The 16,963-nt window shown below is 32.7% G+C and overlaps 7 protein-coding genes across 7 annotated transcripts; 4 read left to right on the forward strand and 3 right to left on the reverse strand. All coding sequences in view use genetic code 12, as the record gives it.

The window, feature by feature from the left end:
- Window positions 1-301: 301 nt before the first annotated feature.
- Window positions 302-4,351, reverse strand: SFI1 (Sfi1p; the record flags this gene model as incomplete). Its single annotated transcript, XM_049409410.1, has 1 exon — window positions 302-4,351. The coding sequence occupies one exon, from the start codon at window positions 4,349-4,351 to the stop codon at window positions 302-304; it is 4,050 nt and encodes a 1,349-aa protein (XP_049261349.1).
- A 1,309-nt stretch (window positions 4,352-5,660) lies between these two features.
- DED81 (asparagine--tRNA ligase) lies at window positions 5,661-7,325 on the reverse strand (the record flags this gene model as incomplete). Its single annotated transcript, XM_049409411.1, has 1 exon — window positions 5,661-7,325. The coding sequence occupies one exon, from the start codon at window positions 7,323-7,325 to the stop codon at window positions 5,661-5,663; it is 1,665 nt and encodes a 554-aa protein (XP_049261350.1).
- Window positions 7,326-7,637: 312 nt separating this feature from the next.
- Window positions 7,638-9,695, forward strand: J8A68_005355 (proline--tRNA ligase; the record flags this gene model as incomplete). Its single annotated transcript, XM_049409412.1, has 1 exon — window positions 7,638-9,695. The coding sequence occupies one exon, from the start codon at window positions 7,638-7,640 to the stop codon at window positions 9,693-9,695; it is 2,058 nt and encodes a 685-aa protein (XP_049261351.1).
- Window positions 9,696-9,754: 59 nt separating this feature from the next.
- J8A68_005356 (histidinol-phosphatase) lies at window positions 9,755-10,702 on the reverse strand (the record flags this gene model as incomplete). Its single annotated transcript, XM_049409413.1, has 1 exon — window positions 9,755-10,702. One exon carries the CDS (start codon window positions 10,700-10,702, stop codon window positions 9,755-9,757), a length of 948 nt encoding a protein of 315 aa, XP_049261352.1.
- Window positions 10,703-10,862: 160 nt separating this feature from the next.
- Window positions 10,863-12,380, forward strand: J8A68_005357 (asparagine--tRNA ligase; the record flags this gene model as incomplete). Its single annotated transcript, XM_049409414.1, has 1 exon — window positions 10,863-12,380. The coding sequence occupies one exon, from the start codon at window positions 10,863-10,865 to the stop codon at window positions 12,378-12,380; it is 1,518 nt and encodes a 505-aa protein (XP_049261353.1).
- A 1,586-nt stretch (window positions 12,381-13,966) lies between these two features.
- TIM9 (protein transporter) lies at window positions 13,967-14,319 on the forward strand (the record flags this gene model as incomplete). The annotated part of the gene is made up of 2 exons (XM_049409415.1): window positions 13,967-14,199; window positions 14,286-14,319. The coding sequence occupies 2 exons, from the start codon at window positions 13,967-13,969 to the stop codon at window positions 14,317-14,319; spliced, it is 267 nt and encodes an 88-aa protein (XP_049261354.1).
- A 923-nt stretch (window positions 14,320-15,242) lies between these two features.
- On the forward strand, window positions 15,243-16,841 carry J8A68_005359 (uncharacterized protein; the record flags this gene model as incomplete). The annotated part of the gene is made up of 1 exon (XM_049409416.1): window positions 15,243-16,841. One exon carries the CDS (start codon window positions 15,243-15,245, stop codon window positions 16,839-16,841), a length of 1,599 nt encoding a protein of 532 aa, XP_049261355.1.
- Between the last annotated feature and the right edge of the window lie 122 nt (window positions 16,842-16,963).

Below are 16,963 nucleotides of genomic sequence, written 5' to 3' on the forward strand. Positions count from 1 at the left end.
AACCCATTTTGTACCCTTTCTGAAGGTTATGGTATAATTCGTGACATGATCCGATACTCTACCTAGGGCCCGATCAAGAGATCTATACATTGACTTATAAATTTATTCTAGAGTAATATCTAATGGAGCAACCAAAAGAAACGCTATCAATGGGACCGCTAGAGGTACGTAAAGTTGTTTTGTTGCCAACTGAGAGAATAAATCAACATGAAAAGTTTATCTCCAACCACATACCCTTTTCCGTTACTCATTAAACCATGTACTTTATATAATATTTATACACTCTATAGAATAGATATTTCTAACCTTGGAAGGACCCATCCGTAAATCTCCTCCTTAATGTGTCAACATTAGAAAGTTTCATCTGATTATATTCCTCATCAGTAGGGAATCGCTTTGGAATAATCCGTTTCATTTGCTTTGCTTGTTCAACCATATTATCATCATACCGATTTCTCAAATCGGCTTCAACTGCAGAAGATGAACCTTCTTGAATCTCAGGTTCTACTCTATTATTAAGAAAATCAACTTCTTTTGTAAACCTAGGTGGTTTTGGAGGCGATATCGATCGAGTCCGAGTTGTAGGAGGAGACAATCGATAAAACTTTAATCGTTGAGGTGTCCTTCCTAGAGGTGGAGCAGTTTGACTATTCTTATTAGCATCAATTGGAGATGTGTTTGGAGTAAGTTTCACTCTTGAAAATCTTTGTCTTAATGCATACATTTTCTGATTTTCCATTCTTTCTTTAGTCTCTTGTAACTTGGTTGGACTCGGACCTTTTCGAGGGGATGGTGTAAGGAATGGACCTCTATTTTCAGCTTGTGATTTCACTGGTGTTCTTAAGGAAGCCATTTGTCTTCTTGATCTGCTTGCAAGTGGTGACAGACTACTTAATATTGATGTATTTGCATCAATATATTCCTGTTCCTCATTCTGATTATTCCGATGGGCTATCCTTTCTAATGTCTTATGATGCCATAATTTGAAAATCGATTGGTTTCTCGAGCGATCCATTTTTTCAATAAAAAATTGACATTGTGATTCATGCCTTTTGATATGCTTATGATATTTCATGTTCCAATTACGAACTAGATCACGCAGTATACTAAAATCCTTTCCTGCCAATAAATCCTCCGCTTTATTTTCCATTTCTTTATTCATGTCTGATCTGCCAACCCAAATCGTCAAGAATTTCTTGCCTAAATTATTTTGAACAATTTCATTTGCATGCATTTCCATTTCATACCGCTGTGCTAACTTTACTCTCCATAATTGAACCATTGGTTGAACAAGAGTCTTTCGTAGAAAGTCAGCAATTTTCGATTCAGCTTCATTTTGCCAATCTAAACGGGTCTGTAATTTATTCCGCCAGGTTTCAACTTTTCTTGCCAATGTCATTTGCTCAACCATTTTAATCTTCTCAGTTGCTTGCATTTCAAATACTTCATGATGCTTATCTCTCCAATTCCTTAATACCCCTTTCATGGTGATTGAATCCAGGAGTGTTATTGGATGTTGTTGTTTATAGCTCTCATACAAACTAGCTAATTCAGCAGTACTAATGTTAGTTTGAGTCCGCCATAGATCATAATATTTTCTTTTATCCATTTCAATTGCAAATATTTCCATATCGACTGCATCCTGAGTGCGTGATTTCCAATGATGTAATACCTTTGATTTTAATCTGTCTTCATTAATTCGTTGTGCCAGAAGCTCGTTGCCTCGAACTTGAGAAGCATGGTCCTTCCAATTTGAGAATATCACATCGACACTAGTTTCATTTTTCTTTCTAGCAATCACTCTTAAATTGTAATTAATGAGCAATAATTTCCAGTATGATCTTTTTACCGTTTCTTTGAAACTATTTTCATTTCTTATCAAAGTCAGACTTGTGTTCAAAAATTTTAAAAATTTCTTCTTGGTATTAGTTTCATAAAAGTTTTTGGCTATAATCATTTGAGACGTTTTAGTACTCCATTGCTTAAAGATATTTGTTTTTAATTTGAATAAATGATCAGCATAAATAATATCTGCTTGTCTTGAAAGTTCGACCTTATATTGCCAATTATCGACAAATATTTGACGAGCTAGTTTTAAATCACTATTCTGTTGAATGAGATGAACTGTTTTCTCTAATCTATGTCGTTTCTTCCATTTATTAAAGTAAATGGATAATACAAACCTTCTTGCTAATTGATTTAAATGGATTAATTTCTCACTTAGGGAACCATTGAAGACTGATAAATCACCATAAGCTCGAGAGTCCATTTTAACGTACCAGTTTAAAAAATAGTATGATGTAATACTTTGATCTCTTTGAATACGAAATGCATGAGAAAGTTCTAATACCTTGGACTTGTTCTCTTGGATAATACGATATTTCTCTTGGATTATATTGAAATATTTTGAAATTAATGAATTGTTGAATACTTGTTCGGCTTTTTTCATTAGATCCATTTTCTCGGTCAAACCGTTCTTCATCTTGATTAGAAATTTCCTCTTCACCAAACCGTCAGCAACAAAACGATTCTGACTGTGATTGTGCATCTTTTGTTTCCAAAGAGAAACCAGCTTCTCCTTTAAATTTTTCCCATAAAACGCATCCAGATCGTTTAACACAATATTATGTTCAACAGTTTTCGAGATCCAGTCCTTCAAAAATCGTTTTGTTCCTGCTGTGGATACATACTTTTCCATTTCCTCCGCATGTCGATTTAGTCGTGAGATTCTTTGAGATTTTTCGTACCAACCTCTCAATACTATTTTGTTGAGTTTTTTCAGCTTGTAATAATCCAATGTGCTAGCTCTCATCAATAATGAAGCTTGTCGATTCAAATGATTGCCTATACTTAGTAGTTTATGTGCTTCATAAAACTCATAAATAATATCTTTTAAATTAGCTTCATCCACATCATCATCCAATTTCTGCATAATTTCCGCTGATAAGGATATAATTCGTGGTACAAACTGATGATCAGAAGCCTGAGCCATAGTTGATAGAATAGTATTATAACAATCAAAATAGTGTTTTAGGAGTTTGGGGAATTCGGGATCAAAATCAAGTTCTAGACTATTTAAAGTTGGGATTAGAAGTTTCATTTCAATAAACGTCTTTCTCTGATTTTGCTTGAGGGTTTGTTCGGAATTATTAGCATTATCATCAAAATTAAGATTTTCAAAAATATCAGGCAATATATTAGATTTTTGGGAACCTTGAGAAGTTTGGGATGGTGGTGGGTTGTATTTGTTAACAATTTCTCTAACCACTTTCTTGTTGATATCATCAAGTCCTCGTGGAAGGATCCTATCGGCTTGGTAATCATTTATTTTATTATTCTGGAGAAGGAACCTATTTATCGTATCAGTCATGAATTTGTTGTGATAATGATTGATGGATTCGAAACAGTCTATATTTTCTTGTTTCTTAAATAAATTGACAAATACGTATGCAATACGGGTAGGGTTTGGAGATTTCATAGCATATAGTATACCGAGAAACAATTTATAAAGCTTGTTAAAACTTTGATTATTTGATTCTAATTCTAATGGAAGTTCGATATTTTCATTTCTTCTAGGGTTGCTGTTATGATTAGTATCTGCATCTTCATTATCAGCGTAACTGAAGATAGTGTCATTTTCATCATTTCTTGAAGAAGGACGAGGAGGAGATGGAACATTATTATTATCCGAAATAAAAGAATCCAAATAGTTTGCAATTGCAGTAGTATCTTCGCTATTCATATCCAGTTCAAATTTCCGTTTTAAATCTGAATGAAACTTTAATTCATAATGAAAACATCGAGTAATATAATTAATGAAAGATTGATCCGATTCTTGATGATAACTCAATATTTGTTCTAACATTGCAGAAAGCTTAAGTAAAATGTTTGAATAAAAGCTTTTAATTCTTGTCGGCTGTTTATCATTAACTGAAAGTAACAGGATTAAATGTTGTAATACTTGAATTGTTGAATTTGTTTCATCTGTATTCTTTTGATAAGCTTCAAGATAATTTAGTATGCTTTGTTTGGTAATATTTCTGCTGCTGTTGTTGCTATTATTACTAGGACTAGAATACCAACGTAGGTGTAAGTTTCCAATATTCGTTGTTCTATCGGTAGTTGTAGTTGTAATAGCAGTAGTAATTTGTAAGTCTGCGAATGTGTTTGTATAGTTTAATAGTTTCATTAAACTATCTAAAGTTGAGGTTAAGCTACTTTCATATTGATTTCGTTGATCCCATTGATTGAATGAATGAAGATTATTTAATTGTTTAATTACTTTATGTAATGATTGTTTTAAAGGATTGTTGATGTTGATGTTGTTGATGTTGTTGTTGCTAGATGACATGATTCTAATTAATAATGCTATTGATATTGATGATATTCTCTTACTTCCATATCTTCTAAATTCTCCTTAAACCCCTCTGTTATTGTTTATTATATATATCTCCCCTAATCAGATTAATTACTTCTCCCCTTCTTTCTTAATTACAACCAAAATTTTCAATTTTTACAACCAAATTGTTTTTTTTTTAATAAAAAGTGTAAAAATTAAGGTTTGCGGTTGTTTTTTTTTGGCTTAATTTATCTACAAACTATATAATTAGAGATACTATAACTTATAAACAAATACTTGCTATTATTGAATTACCCCAAAAGAGTGTAAATTGTTCAAAAGGTAATTGTTTAAATGATTTTAAAATGATTTTAATGTTTAAATTGTTATTCATTTAAAGTTAATTTTCAATTGTCATGGCTTGAAAAACACACCGTATGAATGACAACGGTTTTTGGTCGGTCGTCTTCTTTTGTGCCTTTTGTTAGTTTGGTAAAATACCTATCGGCTACATATTCATCCATATGGAGAACTTCATTACCTATTAAAGCCGTAGATTAAAGGAGTAGTTGGGACAATAATATCACCAAACTGTAAGATTCTTTGTATTACGTAAGCAAGAAAAAATAGAGTTAATTTTTAACATGAATATTAATGGAAGGCGTTTATGTCCAATCCCCCTTTCGGCCTGTCTTGCCTTCGGAGAACCTTAATACAGCAGAATGTGGTATGACACTAACCCGGACTGAGGCTCCCAATAATGCAAGTTACATGCTTGGTCCTTCCTTGACATAGAGTTCAATTTAGTGGTTCAGAATGGTACCACCTTACACTTGGTGTTAGGTAGAGTTTACGCCCAGCTTCGAATGCCACATCTTGTCATACGGTATCCAGCTTGACTTGGATAAATACCTGTGGAATTGCTGCTTCTTCAAGTTGGAATCAGGAACGGCAAGAACAAGAGTTATTCGACAGGTCCTGCACAAGAGTCATTCTACGGATCTCACCGTCTACGGTTCTCGACACAACGATATCAAGCTTGGAACTGCATCCACCTCCCCTATTGCAATACACAATCATCCGGTTCCTCCACAGACATAGAACTTTGATGGCGATTCGGTCCAAATGTAGTTTCTCTCCCAGGGTTTTCCCCCTGGGTAATATCCGCCTCACAATAAATTTCATATTAAAATTTATGAACATAATAGGTCTTACTTTATTGTTCGTTTTACCACATTCGCTTTTTGATTAAAAAACAGAAAATAATATTAATTAATTAGTAATATTAGTATAAGTATATTTACATATAAGGAGTATAAACTTATGGTTTACATCTACCAGTAAATCTTGGATATAAGGAACAATCTCTAACAGTAAATCTATCACATAACCAAGCTAAAATTCTTTCAGTACCTAAACCATATCCTCCATGTGGACAAGTACCATACTTTCTTTGATCAGTAAACCAATAATAACTTTCTAAATCTAATTTTTCTCTTTTAATAGCAGCAATTAATTCTTCATAATCATAAGTTCTCATAGAACCACCAGTAATTTCTCCAACATTTGGCATTAAAACATCAACTGATTCAGTAACTCTTGGATCATCTTTACATTTTTGCATATAAAATGATTTAATTTCAACTGGGAAACGAATTAATAAAATTGGTTGATTAATTGTATCAGTCATCTTACGTTCAGCAGCTTCAGCAATATCATCACCAAATTTAAATGGTTCACCATCTTCATTTGGAATACCATGTTCATTTAACCATTCAAGGGCATCAATATATTCCATTCTTTTAAATGGCATTTGTGGTGGTTTAAAATCAGGGTTTAATTGTTTAATTAATGGACCAGCAACAGGATCTTCCAATACATATGAAACTGTCTTGGTGATTAATCTTTCTAAATGAGATAACAAGTCATCAAATTCTATAAATGCTAATTCACTTTCAATATGAGTATATTCTGATAAATGTCTTCTAGTATGAGATTTTTCAGCTCTAAAAGATTCTTGAACACAATAAACATCACCAAGAGCTGGTAAACAAGTTTCAAGATATAATTGAGATGATTGAGTTAAATAAGCTTCTTCACCATAATAGTCCATCTTAAATAAGGTTGAACCACCTTCAACTTGAGTTTGAACCATACATGGAGGAGTAACTTCTAATAAACCTTCTTCTTCAAAAAATCTACGAATTGCTTTTAATAAAGTAGCTCTAACTTTCATAACTGCAGATAAAGTTTCACCTCTTAAAGTTAAATGACGTTGATCTAATAATAATGAAGGATCAGCATTTTCTTGAACCTTGTTAGTAAAAGCATCATCACCACCTGGAGATAATCCAACAACTTCATAATAATCAGCTTTTAATTCAACACCACCTGGTGCAGTCTTACCTTCAGGTAATTTAGAAATAACCCCCTTGATAATAACAGTAGATTCAATAGTTAATTCTTGAGTTTGTTTAGCTTTAGCTAAATCACCAGTTAAAACAGCTTGAATAAATCCAGTACCGTCTCTAAGAGTAATAAAAGCTAAACCCTTTTGAACTCTTAAACGATGAATCCAACCTTGAACAGCAACTCTAGTTTCCAAGTTATCTTGCATTGTTCTTAATTTAATCTTCTTAGCAATTGGTAAAGATTTATCTTCTTCAATTTTAATTAAATCTAATTCAGCAAGTTTTAAACTTGCTTCTTCAGCCTTTTGTTTCTTTTGTTCATCTAATTTAATTTGCTTTTCAATCTTTTTCTTAATACCTTCAGCTCCTTTCTTAGCTTTCTTTAAAGCAGAGGCAGAAATTTCAAGATATCCTTCTTGTTGTTCTTCTCCTTCTGATTGTTTAAAAACATAAATCTTTGAATCTGGGTAGGTAAATAAAGCATAAGCTGGAGTAGCAAATGGTTGTTGCTCAGTACCTTTTACTTCAGTACTGTCAACACCTGACTTTTCGTTAACGTATACAACTTGTGACATAATGTCAATTGACTACCAAATAGTTACTAGAAGTTGTCAAATTATAAGACTCATTTTTCAGATATCCGAAAAAGTTTTTCATTTTTCAAAAAAGGTTTACAGAATGTCATATTTACAGTTTACCTATAAAATACACATGTTAAATCATAAATTTTTCATCTTTTGTAATTTTTACAGTTTATGACTCTGGTCGTAAAAATAAAAAAAAATTCTTCAAAAATCTTCATCTATTACTTTCCAATCACTCTGTCTCTGTCTCTATTTCCAGCCACGTCAATACAATCTATATTTAGACAAAATATAAAAAAAGAAATGGCATTAGAACAATCATTAGCTGCTTTGTCTTTAGCTACTGTTGCATCTGAATCTTCAGTTCCAACCAAATCTTTAATCTTTAAACCAAAAACAGCCAAGACTGCTACCCCAGTTCCAATCTTTGTATTTGCATTACAAGAAACTCAAACTCCAGCTTCAGTAATTGCTAAAGCTGCCAATGTTAAGGAACCAAGATTGGCTAAGGATGATTTAGTTCAAGAGTTCTTTGCTACTTCTACCAAAGAAGTTTCCATTGCTAATTTAAATAAAAATTTAAAAGATAAAATTAAAATTATTATTGATGAAAGTATTATTAAAGCCGCTGGTCAAGATCTTGTTTTGAAATTATCTACTGAATCTTCAGCGGTTTCTGTTCCTGCTAAAACAGTTGTTGAATTCTTAGAATCAACTGGTATCGAATTGATTAGTGTTGATTTCTCCGCTGAACCAGCTGCAACTACTCCAGCTTCAAAGTCGGAATCCTCCACCAAGAAAGAAAAGAAAGAAAAAGATACTGGTAAATTAGAAGATGCAAAATTAATCGGTATTACTTCTGATAAAGTTAAAGATTTCTCCTCTTGGTATACTCAAGTTCTTACCAAAGGTGAAATGTTAGATTATTATGATGTTTCAGGTTGTTATATCCTCAGACCAAACTCATATGCCGTTTGGGAAACCATCCAACGTTGGTTCGATGATCGTATTAAGAAATTGGGTGTTCAAAATGCTTATTTCCCTATGTTTGTTTCCCAAAGAGTGTTAGAAAAGGAAAAAGATCATATTGAAGGTTTTGCCCCTGAAGTCGCTTGGGTTACCAGGGCAGGTAAATCTGAATTAGAAGAACCTATTGCCATTAGACCAACTTCTGAAACCGTCATGTATCCTTATTATGCTAAATGGATTAGATCTCATCGTGATTTACCATTAAGATTAAATCAATGGAATTCAGTCGTTCGTTGGGAATTTAAACATCCACAACCATTTTTAAGAACTAGAGAATTCTTATGGCAAGAAGGTCATACTGCTCATTTAACCAAAGAATCTGCTGCTGAAGAAGTTTTACAAATTTTAGATTTATATGCTGGAGTATATGAAGAATTATTAGCTGTTCCAGTTATTAAAGGTACAAAAACTGATAATGAAAAATTCGCTGGTGGTGATTATACTACAACTGTTGAAGGTTTTGTTGCTGCTACTGGTAGAGGTATTCAAGGTGGTACTTCTCATCATTTAGGTCAGAATTTCTCAAGAATGTTCAATATTTCTGTTGAAGATCCAACCAATCCTCAAAACCCACCTATTCATGTTTTCCAAAACTCCTGGGGTTTATCTACTCGTGTTATTGGTGTTATGGTTATGACTCATTCTGATAATAAGGGTTTAGTCTTACCACCAAGAGTTGCTCAACATCAAGTTGTTGTTATTCCAGTCGGATTAACTTCAAAGACCACTCCAGAACAAAGAAAAGAAATTAATGATGGTGCTGAAGCTATTGAAAAGAGATTATTGGCATCTGGTGTTAGAACTATTGGTGATTATAGAGATATTTATTCACCAGGTTGGAAATTTGCTGATTGGGAATTGAAAGGTATTCCAATTAGATTAGAATTTGGTCCAAAAGATTTAGCACAAAATCAAGTTACAGCAGTTAGAAGAGATGATGGAAGTAAATATTCTATTAATTTGAATGATTTAGAAACTAGAATTCCAGAAATTTTAGATGAAATGCATGATGGATTATTATCTAAAGCACGTCATGAATTTGATACTCATCGTATTCAAGTTGATGATTGGAAAGATTTCGTTCCAACATTGAATGCTAAGAATGTTATTCTTGCTCCATGGTGTGGAGATAGTGATTGTGAAGATGATATTAAGGATTCTTCTGCTAAAAAGGATAATGGTGATGATGAAGAAGTTGATGAAAAGGCTCCATCTATGGGTGCTAAGACTTTATGTGTTCCATTTGATCAACCAGAATTGAAGGAAGGACAAAAGTGTATCAAGTGTGACAGGTTGGCTGCTAAATACTGTATGTTTGGTAGATCTTATTAGAAATGTCTACAAAAAGTGCTTCGATGTAACGAATGAATAATAAAAATGTAATCTGTTTTCTATTTATATTGATCCCAAAATGTAGATCTCTCTAATATGTTTATGTCCTCAGTTCTAACCTTTAACTCATTATCATCATCTAAGTCAAGATGATAGATTTCATCAACATTCAATGATTTCAAATATTCCAATACTTTATGATAATTAAGTCCAACCTGAGTAAGTGCATGTGAATCATCGGATAGACAGAATCTCCCTCCTCCATACTTTATAATTGCTTCGGCTATATCTCGTCTAGGATAAGGTGTATCCCAACCTTTTCTAATCGCTGAAGAATTCAATTCAAAAAGTCCACCATATTCATAAACAACCTTAATATTCCTCACTATACGTTCCCAAACCTCGGGCCAATCTATTTCAACATTAACATCTCGTGTAAGTTTTCCCGTAGTACTATCGAAATCATCTTCTGGTTGTAATAATCGAATCAAATCAAAATGACCAACCACCATTGGTTTCAAACTTGTAATCACACGATATTGTAAATCAAAATAATCACAATATAATCCTCGGGTTGTTCTTGATTTAGATCTTGCCTCTTTCCAAAGCTCTACCGTAAAATCAATTGGAATTTGATGAACAAAATGTACAGACCCTACCATCATTTGAATCTCATTATTCTTTGCAATTAATTCTTGTGAATATTCAATATGAGGAATATCAATTCCTTCAACTTCAAACCCAATAATAATCTTCATCTTGTCTTTGTATTCCTGTTGTAGTCTCTTCGCATGGTTTGTGAATGCCTGGAAATCAGAAACAAGATTATCAGTGGTGTAATGCTTTTCAAGTTCTTCAGGATATAAGAATTGATCATGAAGACGAGGCATATGTTCAGTTAAACAAACTATTTTGAATCCTTTGGAATAATATAAGGCGACAGTTGCATCGAGCAGATCAGTCGCATGAGACACATAATCTCCACTATGTGAATGATGGGTGTGCATCGTGGTGGTGCGTGGGGGGGATCAAATAGGCTATCCGGGGTTTAAGATTTCATTTTCTTGGAGGTTTGAAAAATCGAGATTACATAATCAAGATCTGGAACAAAAAATTTTCAAAACGATTGAATCGATTAGGAGACTCTGATAGACAGCCCCCATACAAATGCTATCAATAATACGAAGTCGATGGCTATTGAAACGGAGTTCATGCACCGTAAGACTCTATAGAAACATAGCTGCATCAAATTCCACTCAATTAAAACCAACAATTCTTGAAATTCATAATCAACCACCACCAACTAATCAAATATTGGAAACTCAAGGACATGTTAAAAGTATTAGAAAGTTCAAAAAAGTAGGATTTTTAGATATTAATGATGGTTCAATATATCAAGGACTTAATATCGTATTAAAAGATCCAAATTCTCAATCACTACCTGAATTAAAGGTTGGTCAAAGTATTAAGGTTAAAGGTGATTGGATAGAAAGTAAAGGAAAACAATCATATGAATTGATATATGATGATAAGAACCCAAAGCATGAGTTGACTATAGTTGGTGATGTTGCTTCTGATTATCCTCTTCAAAAGAAAGAAACAACTATGCAAAATTTACGATTATATCCATCACTTAGACATCGTACTTCTACATTATCATCATTTCTTAGATTACGATCATTTTTAGAAACTAAATTTATGGAATTCTTTAATTCAAAAAGTTTTACAAAAGTAACTCCTCCTATAATTACCAGTTCTGATTGTGAAGGTGCTGGTGAAGTATTTAAAGTAGAACCTGTTGTTAATAAAGGAGGTGATGATGGCAAAGAAACAGAGAAATTCTTTGGAAAAGATGCATATCTTACTGTATCGACACAACTTCATTTGGAAGCACTTACAATTGGATTGAATCGTGCTTGGACATTAACACCATGTTTTAGAGCGGAGAATTCCAATACTAGTCGTCATTTATGTGAATTTTGGATGCTTGAAGCTGAGATTTGTTATATTGATGATTTGAAACAATTGACGAATTTTACAGAAGATATGGTTAGATATGTCACTGAAGCGTTGGTTGAAGGCACAGGAGCAATAACAACTAAGTTTGAGTCTGGAAATGGGAATGATTTATTAGGTGCTTCGTATGGTACTGCCAATGAAATAATTAAGAAGAGATGGGACGCGTTATTGACATCAGATAGATGGCCAAGTATGACATATACTGAAGCAGTGGAATATCTTAATAAGAATCATTTACCATCCGTAGAACAGCTTACATGGGGAGAATCATTACAATTAAAACATGAGAAATTATTAGCTAAGGAATCACCAATATTTATTACTGATTATCCATCAAGTTTAAAACCATTCTATATGTTAAAATCAAAGGATTGTGATCCAACTAAACCCACGGTTGCATGTTTTGATCTTTTGATTCCAGATTTTGGTGAATTAGCCGGTGGATCCCTTAGAGAACATGATTATGATACATTGGTTAGGGATATGAAGAGGTATAACATGAATATAGAAGATATGGAATGGTATTTAACTCTTCGTAAGAATGGTACTGTTCCGCATGGAGGATTTGGTTTAGGATTTGAAAGATTAATGATTTATTTGGTAGGACATGAGAACGTGAAAGATATTGCTGCATTTCCTAGAGCTCCACAAGTTTGTAGTTGTTAGAAAAAGAAGATTACTTGTAAATAACAGAAGAAGATTCTCTAGACTAGAAATATATATATATTCATGTAAATATTAAGAAGTTTAATGTTCCATTCCTTGCTATTCATACGTTAATTCAATTACCTCACGTACTTTTTTTTTACTCATATCAATTAGGAAAACTATACAATTATAAAAACTATACAGAAAACCTTTCTCCTATTGAGTAAACTCAAAGGATGTTCCTATCGGTTGGTTGTTTGTTTATTTATCTGTTTATTGAATGGGGGACCCTTATTATTATGCGGAGTAGCTGTTTGTCCGTCAATGGACTCAATACTTTGTTGGATCGACGTCGATGTTTCCATAAGTAGGTGACAGTTTTGATGTAACTATCCACTTTTAGGGCGCAAGTGCGTTGTACCAATAATGCTTCTTAATACTAGGTATTGATTTGGTGAATCTATTTTTTGACATTTCACGGTCTTGGTAGATGTGATTTGAGCCTAGATTGATTGTGGATTGATTTAGACATAGTCGACAATATTTTTTGTTTGGATATTATGGATGCGGTTCTGTTGCGGTTTGAGAAGCTAAATAACTACAAAGACCTAAATGAAATCGATCTTAGTTCTTCAATTCGTCCATTATGTGAATTTTAGTATTTTCTGATATTTCCAATATTTTAACCATTTGTTGAGAGCCCATATTCATAGCTAATTTGTGTTGCTGTTATAGTTTGGTTGTGTCGAATATTTGTTGAGGAGGATTCAAATGTAGTTGTGTCATCAACTTGCAGAGAGCTCTACCAACCAATGCCGGCGGCAGCGATCGCAAGTTATTATCCAAAAAGTTACACGGGATTGATTGGAAAACCCCAACAGCTAGGACGATACTGGGTACTTAACCTTAAGTATCAGCTTATCGGACGAAAAGCAACCCTCATATATCAACTCCTAACCAGTACAAAAACCACTCCCACCATTATTATGTTTCGTTTTAAAATTCAGTATGTTATCCATTATAAGTTAACAAAATCTGATTTAGAATTCAACAATAAAATTAAAACAATACTATGGTATTCAGTATTATTGGGAATGAGGATTCATCAACCAGATCTTGAAGATTTCCACGCAACTTTCCAATATCACGAACAATTTACCAAAAGCGAGGGATATATCTTACAAGGATGGTTTTCATTAGTATATATCGAACACCTCAACTACCAACGCTTCATACATTGAAGTTGATCAACATGATTTCAAATTCAATCATCACAAACCTGTCAGATCCCATGTTAATTAATCGATATCTTACAGATTTGGATGACCAACCATTATTGAATCCTCATCAACAAAACATAATATTTGACACAACCTATAACTTACTCAGTTAGTGATTTCCCCATACAAAAATAATTTACATTTGGTAAAAAAAAAAGCAATTGGAAAAAAAAAAAAAAAATCTTTTTTTTATTTGCCTAAAAGAAAAAGTCAGTTGAAAAAAAAAAAAAAAAATTCGATGAAATAAATTTGCCATTTAAGAAAACCCTTTCTCTCTCTTCTCTTTGATTACTACTAAGTTTAATAGACAACAAGCATTACAAGATGGACCAATTAAATGTTAAGGAACAACAAGAATTTCAACAAATTGTTGAACAAAAACAAATGAAAGATTTTATGAATTTATATGCAAATTTAGTTTCAAGATGTTTTGATGATTGTGTTAATGATTTTACTTCTGGTAATTTATCAACTAAAGAAACTAGTTGTATTTCTAAATGTTCTGAAAAGTTCTTAAAACATAGTGAACGTGTTGGTCAAAGATTCCAAGAACAAAAGTATGTATATAACCCCCTCCCCCCCTAGCTGCCCCCGGGGCTTGATTTACCAATGATGATTTAAATATACTAACCCATGTTTTTAGTGCTTTATTGATGCAAAAGCAAGGTCAACAATAAATGGAATATGACTGAATAGATAGAAAAAGAGAAAGAAGGTTAATAAGTTGGAGAAGAAGATTAATAGTTTGTTACTCTTATATATATTATCTTCTTATTATTATTATTATTTGTACATATTATTATTTATAAGCTATCTTTATTTATAAAACAATACACATACATGCTTACGTATTACATCTGTTAAGTTGGACACAATCTATCCCTCTAATAAGCTATCAAATGTGTTCTGCTTTTATTGTCGATAAATCACCAAACATCAAGATGGTTTGCAAAAACAGAATCAACTCCTGGAATATTCATATTTTGCTTCCCCCTTGGATGAAGATATTTACTTCCAGAATCAAAATAATGTCCACTTACTTCCATTTGATGGTAGAAGTAAATGGGAGAAATATCAAGTCTCTAATTAATCGTCATAATAATCGAATCAATCGCCTTGTTACCGAGAAAGTTAGCATTATTTGAAGATTTAACAAAACTATATTTCTCGACAACAAGTGAGGATTGGTTCTACCAAGTTCCAGCGTAGCTTGATTGAAATCAAAGTTGTGGCTTTAGGTAGAGGTGTGGTAATTTGAAATACTCTTGAAGATTGACACTTTTTAGTATGCTGCAAATAAACAGAGTTGTATTAATTATATCAATTGGTTCAATGTACATATTTCGTGATAATCATATCACACCTTCTATAAAGTTACTTTTCTAATTAATATATCTAACTATTTAAAAAGAAGTCTCTTTTAATTAATTACTTTCCATGTAGAAGAAGAACAAGAAGAATCTCCCTTTTATATTTCCAATATCAACTGAAAAATTTCAACACCCTTAACAAACGAAAAAATAGAAAAGCATTATTCATCATCAACTAAAACCAATCTTTATTCCATACAACAACAACAACAACAAAGAGACAAGAGACAATGTCGTCAGAGCCTATTAAGGTAAATCCAGATCTACTGATTATATTATTAGGATCTGCCATTAATAAAGTTGTTAGTAAATATAATCAACAAATTAAAGATGATTGTAAAATTGGAATATCATTAGAAGAATTCCTTTTAATCTTAAATAAACAATCAAAAGATTATATAACAACATTTAATAATAATGATATTAACTTCCCAGATATTGATTCTAAATTATTATTATTCATTGTTAGTAAAACTTTATATCATAAATTTGTAACCATTTCAAATAATAATAATGAGGTTATAATTGATATACTGCCTCCAATATATGAAAATATAATGAAGAATATTGTGGCAACTTCAACTTTAAGATATTCAAAATATCTACTTAAACATGCTAGAGATGCTTATAATAAGGAGAAACAACAACAACAGCAAGAGATTGTTGAACAAACAATGGAAGTTGAGTCAGAAGAGGAGGAGATCAAACCAGCTGAGAATGTCGTTGAGGATAGACAGCAACAAGAGGCAAAGAATGATGTAGATGAAGACATGGAGATTGACAAAGAATCAATTGGATCGGAAGAAACACCAAAGCAACTGCAGGAGTCAACACCAGCTAAAGAAACCGAAAAGGAAGAAAATAAACAACTACCAACCGTTCATGAGGAAAAGAATGAGGTGGATAAAGAGACAGATAAGCTACCTCAAGCTATTAAAGAAATAGATATTTCCGAAGAGCAAGAAGAAGATGATGATGAAAAGAACGAGACAAAACCAGGTTCAACTCCTGAATCTATTGGAGATGTATCTTCTGAACAAACTTCAACTGAGATTGAAACTAAAGAGACTAAGAACGAAACGATAGAAGAGCAAGATGTTGCGAAAGTTGATTCAGTGGATCATATTCAAGAAGATAATAAGGAAGATAAAGAAGAAGACGTAAAGAATGACATAGTAGAAGATGAGGACGAAGGACACGGTGACTCTGATAAAGCAGAGGAAAGCGTCCAGGAAATAGCTTCTCTTGAGGAGGGACAGTCTGTACCAGAGGAAAACCCGGAATCTGATACTGAAATGAAAGAAGAAGACAAAGAAGAAAAATCTATAAAAGATAAGAACGAGCAGGTTGAGCCAAAGGAAAATGACAATATACAAGAACAAGAGAAAGAGGAAGAAGAGGAAGAATCAATAAGAGAAACCCGCAAATCGGACTCACGCAAACGATCACGGTCACCAGCCTCCACTCCAGGTCCATCTCAACATAAACGATTCCAGAATATCGGAGTCAGTCTAATCACCGCCATTCAAGAACATCGATTCTCATCTCCATTTTTACATGCTGTTAATAAGAAAGATGCCCCTGATTATTATGATGTCATATATGAACCAAAAGATTTAAAGAATATGTTAAAAGCTGTTAAACTGAAATTGGATCCTCCAGTATATCAACTGATAAAGGAATTGGAAAGGGATATTATGCTTATGTTTGCTAATTGTGTCATGTATAATAAATCAGATGATGATTTGGTTCAATTAACAAGAAGTATGAAGAATGAAATGACAACAATATTTAAAATATTTGAAGAAGCTGAAGAAGAAATTAGATAAGTCAAATATTATATAATGAGTTTATGTATCAACCAATAATAAATAGACATTGGGTTGCGACATTACTTTGTCATCTATATTTATTTACTCCATCTCTTACCTTAAGCTTTTCTCTCTCTTCT

Source organism: Hemisphaericaspora subhashii (genome assembly GCF_019202705.1).
Source record: "Hemisphaericaspora subhashii strain CBS 10753 chromosome Unknown scaffold134, whole genome shotgun sequence".
NCBI classification, from domain to species: Eukaryota; Fungi; Ascomycota; class Pichiomycetes; order Serinales; family Debaryomycetaceae; genus Hemisphaericaspora; species Hemisphaericaspora subhashii.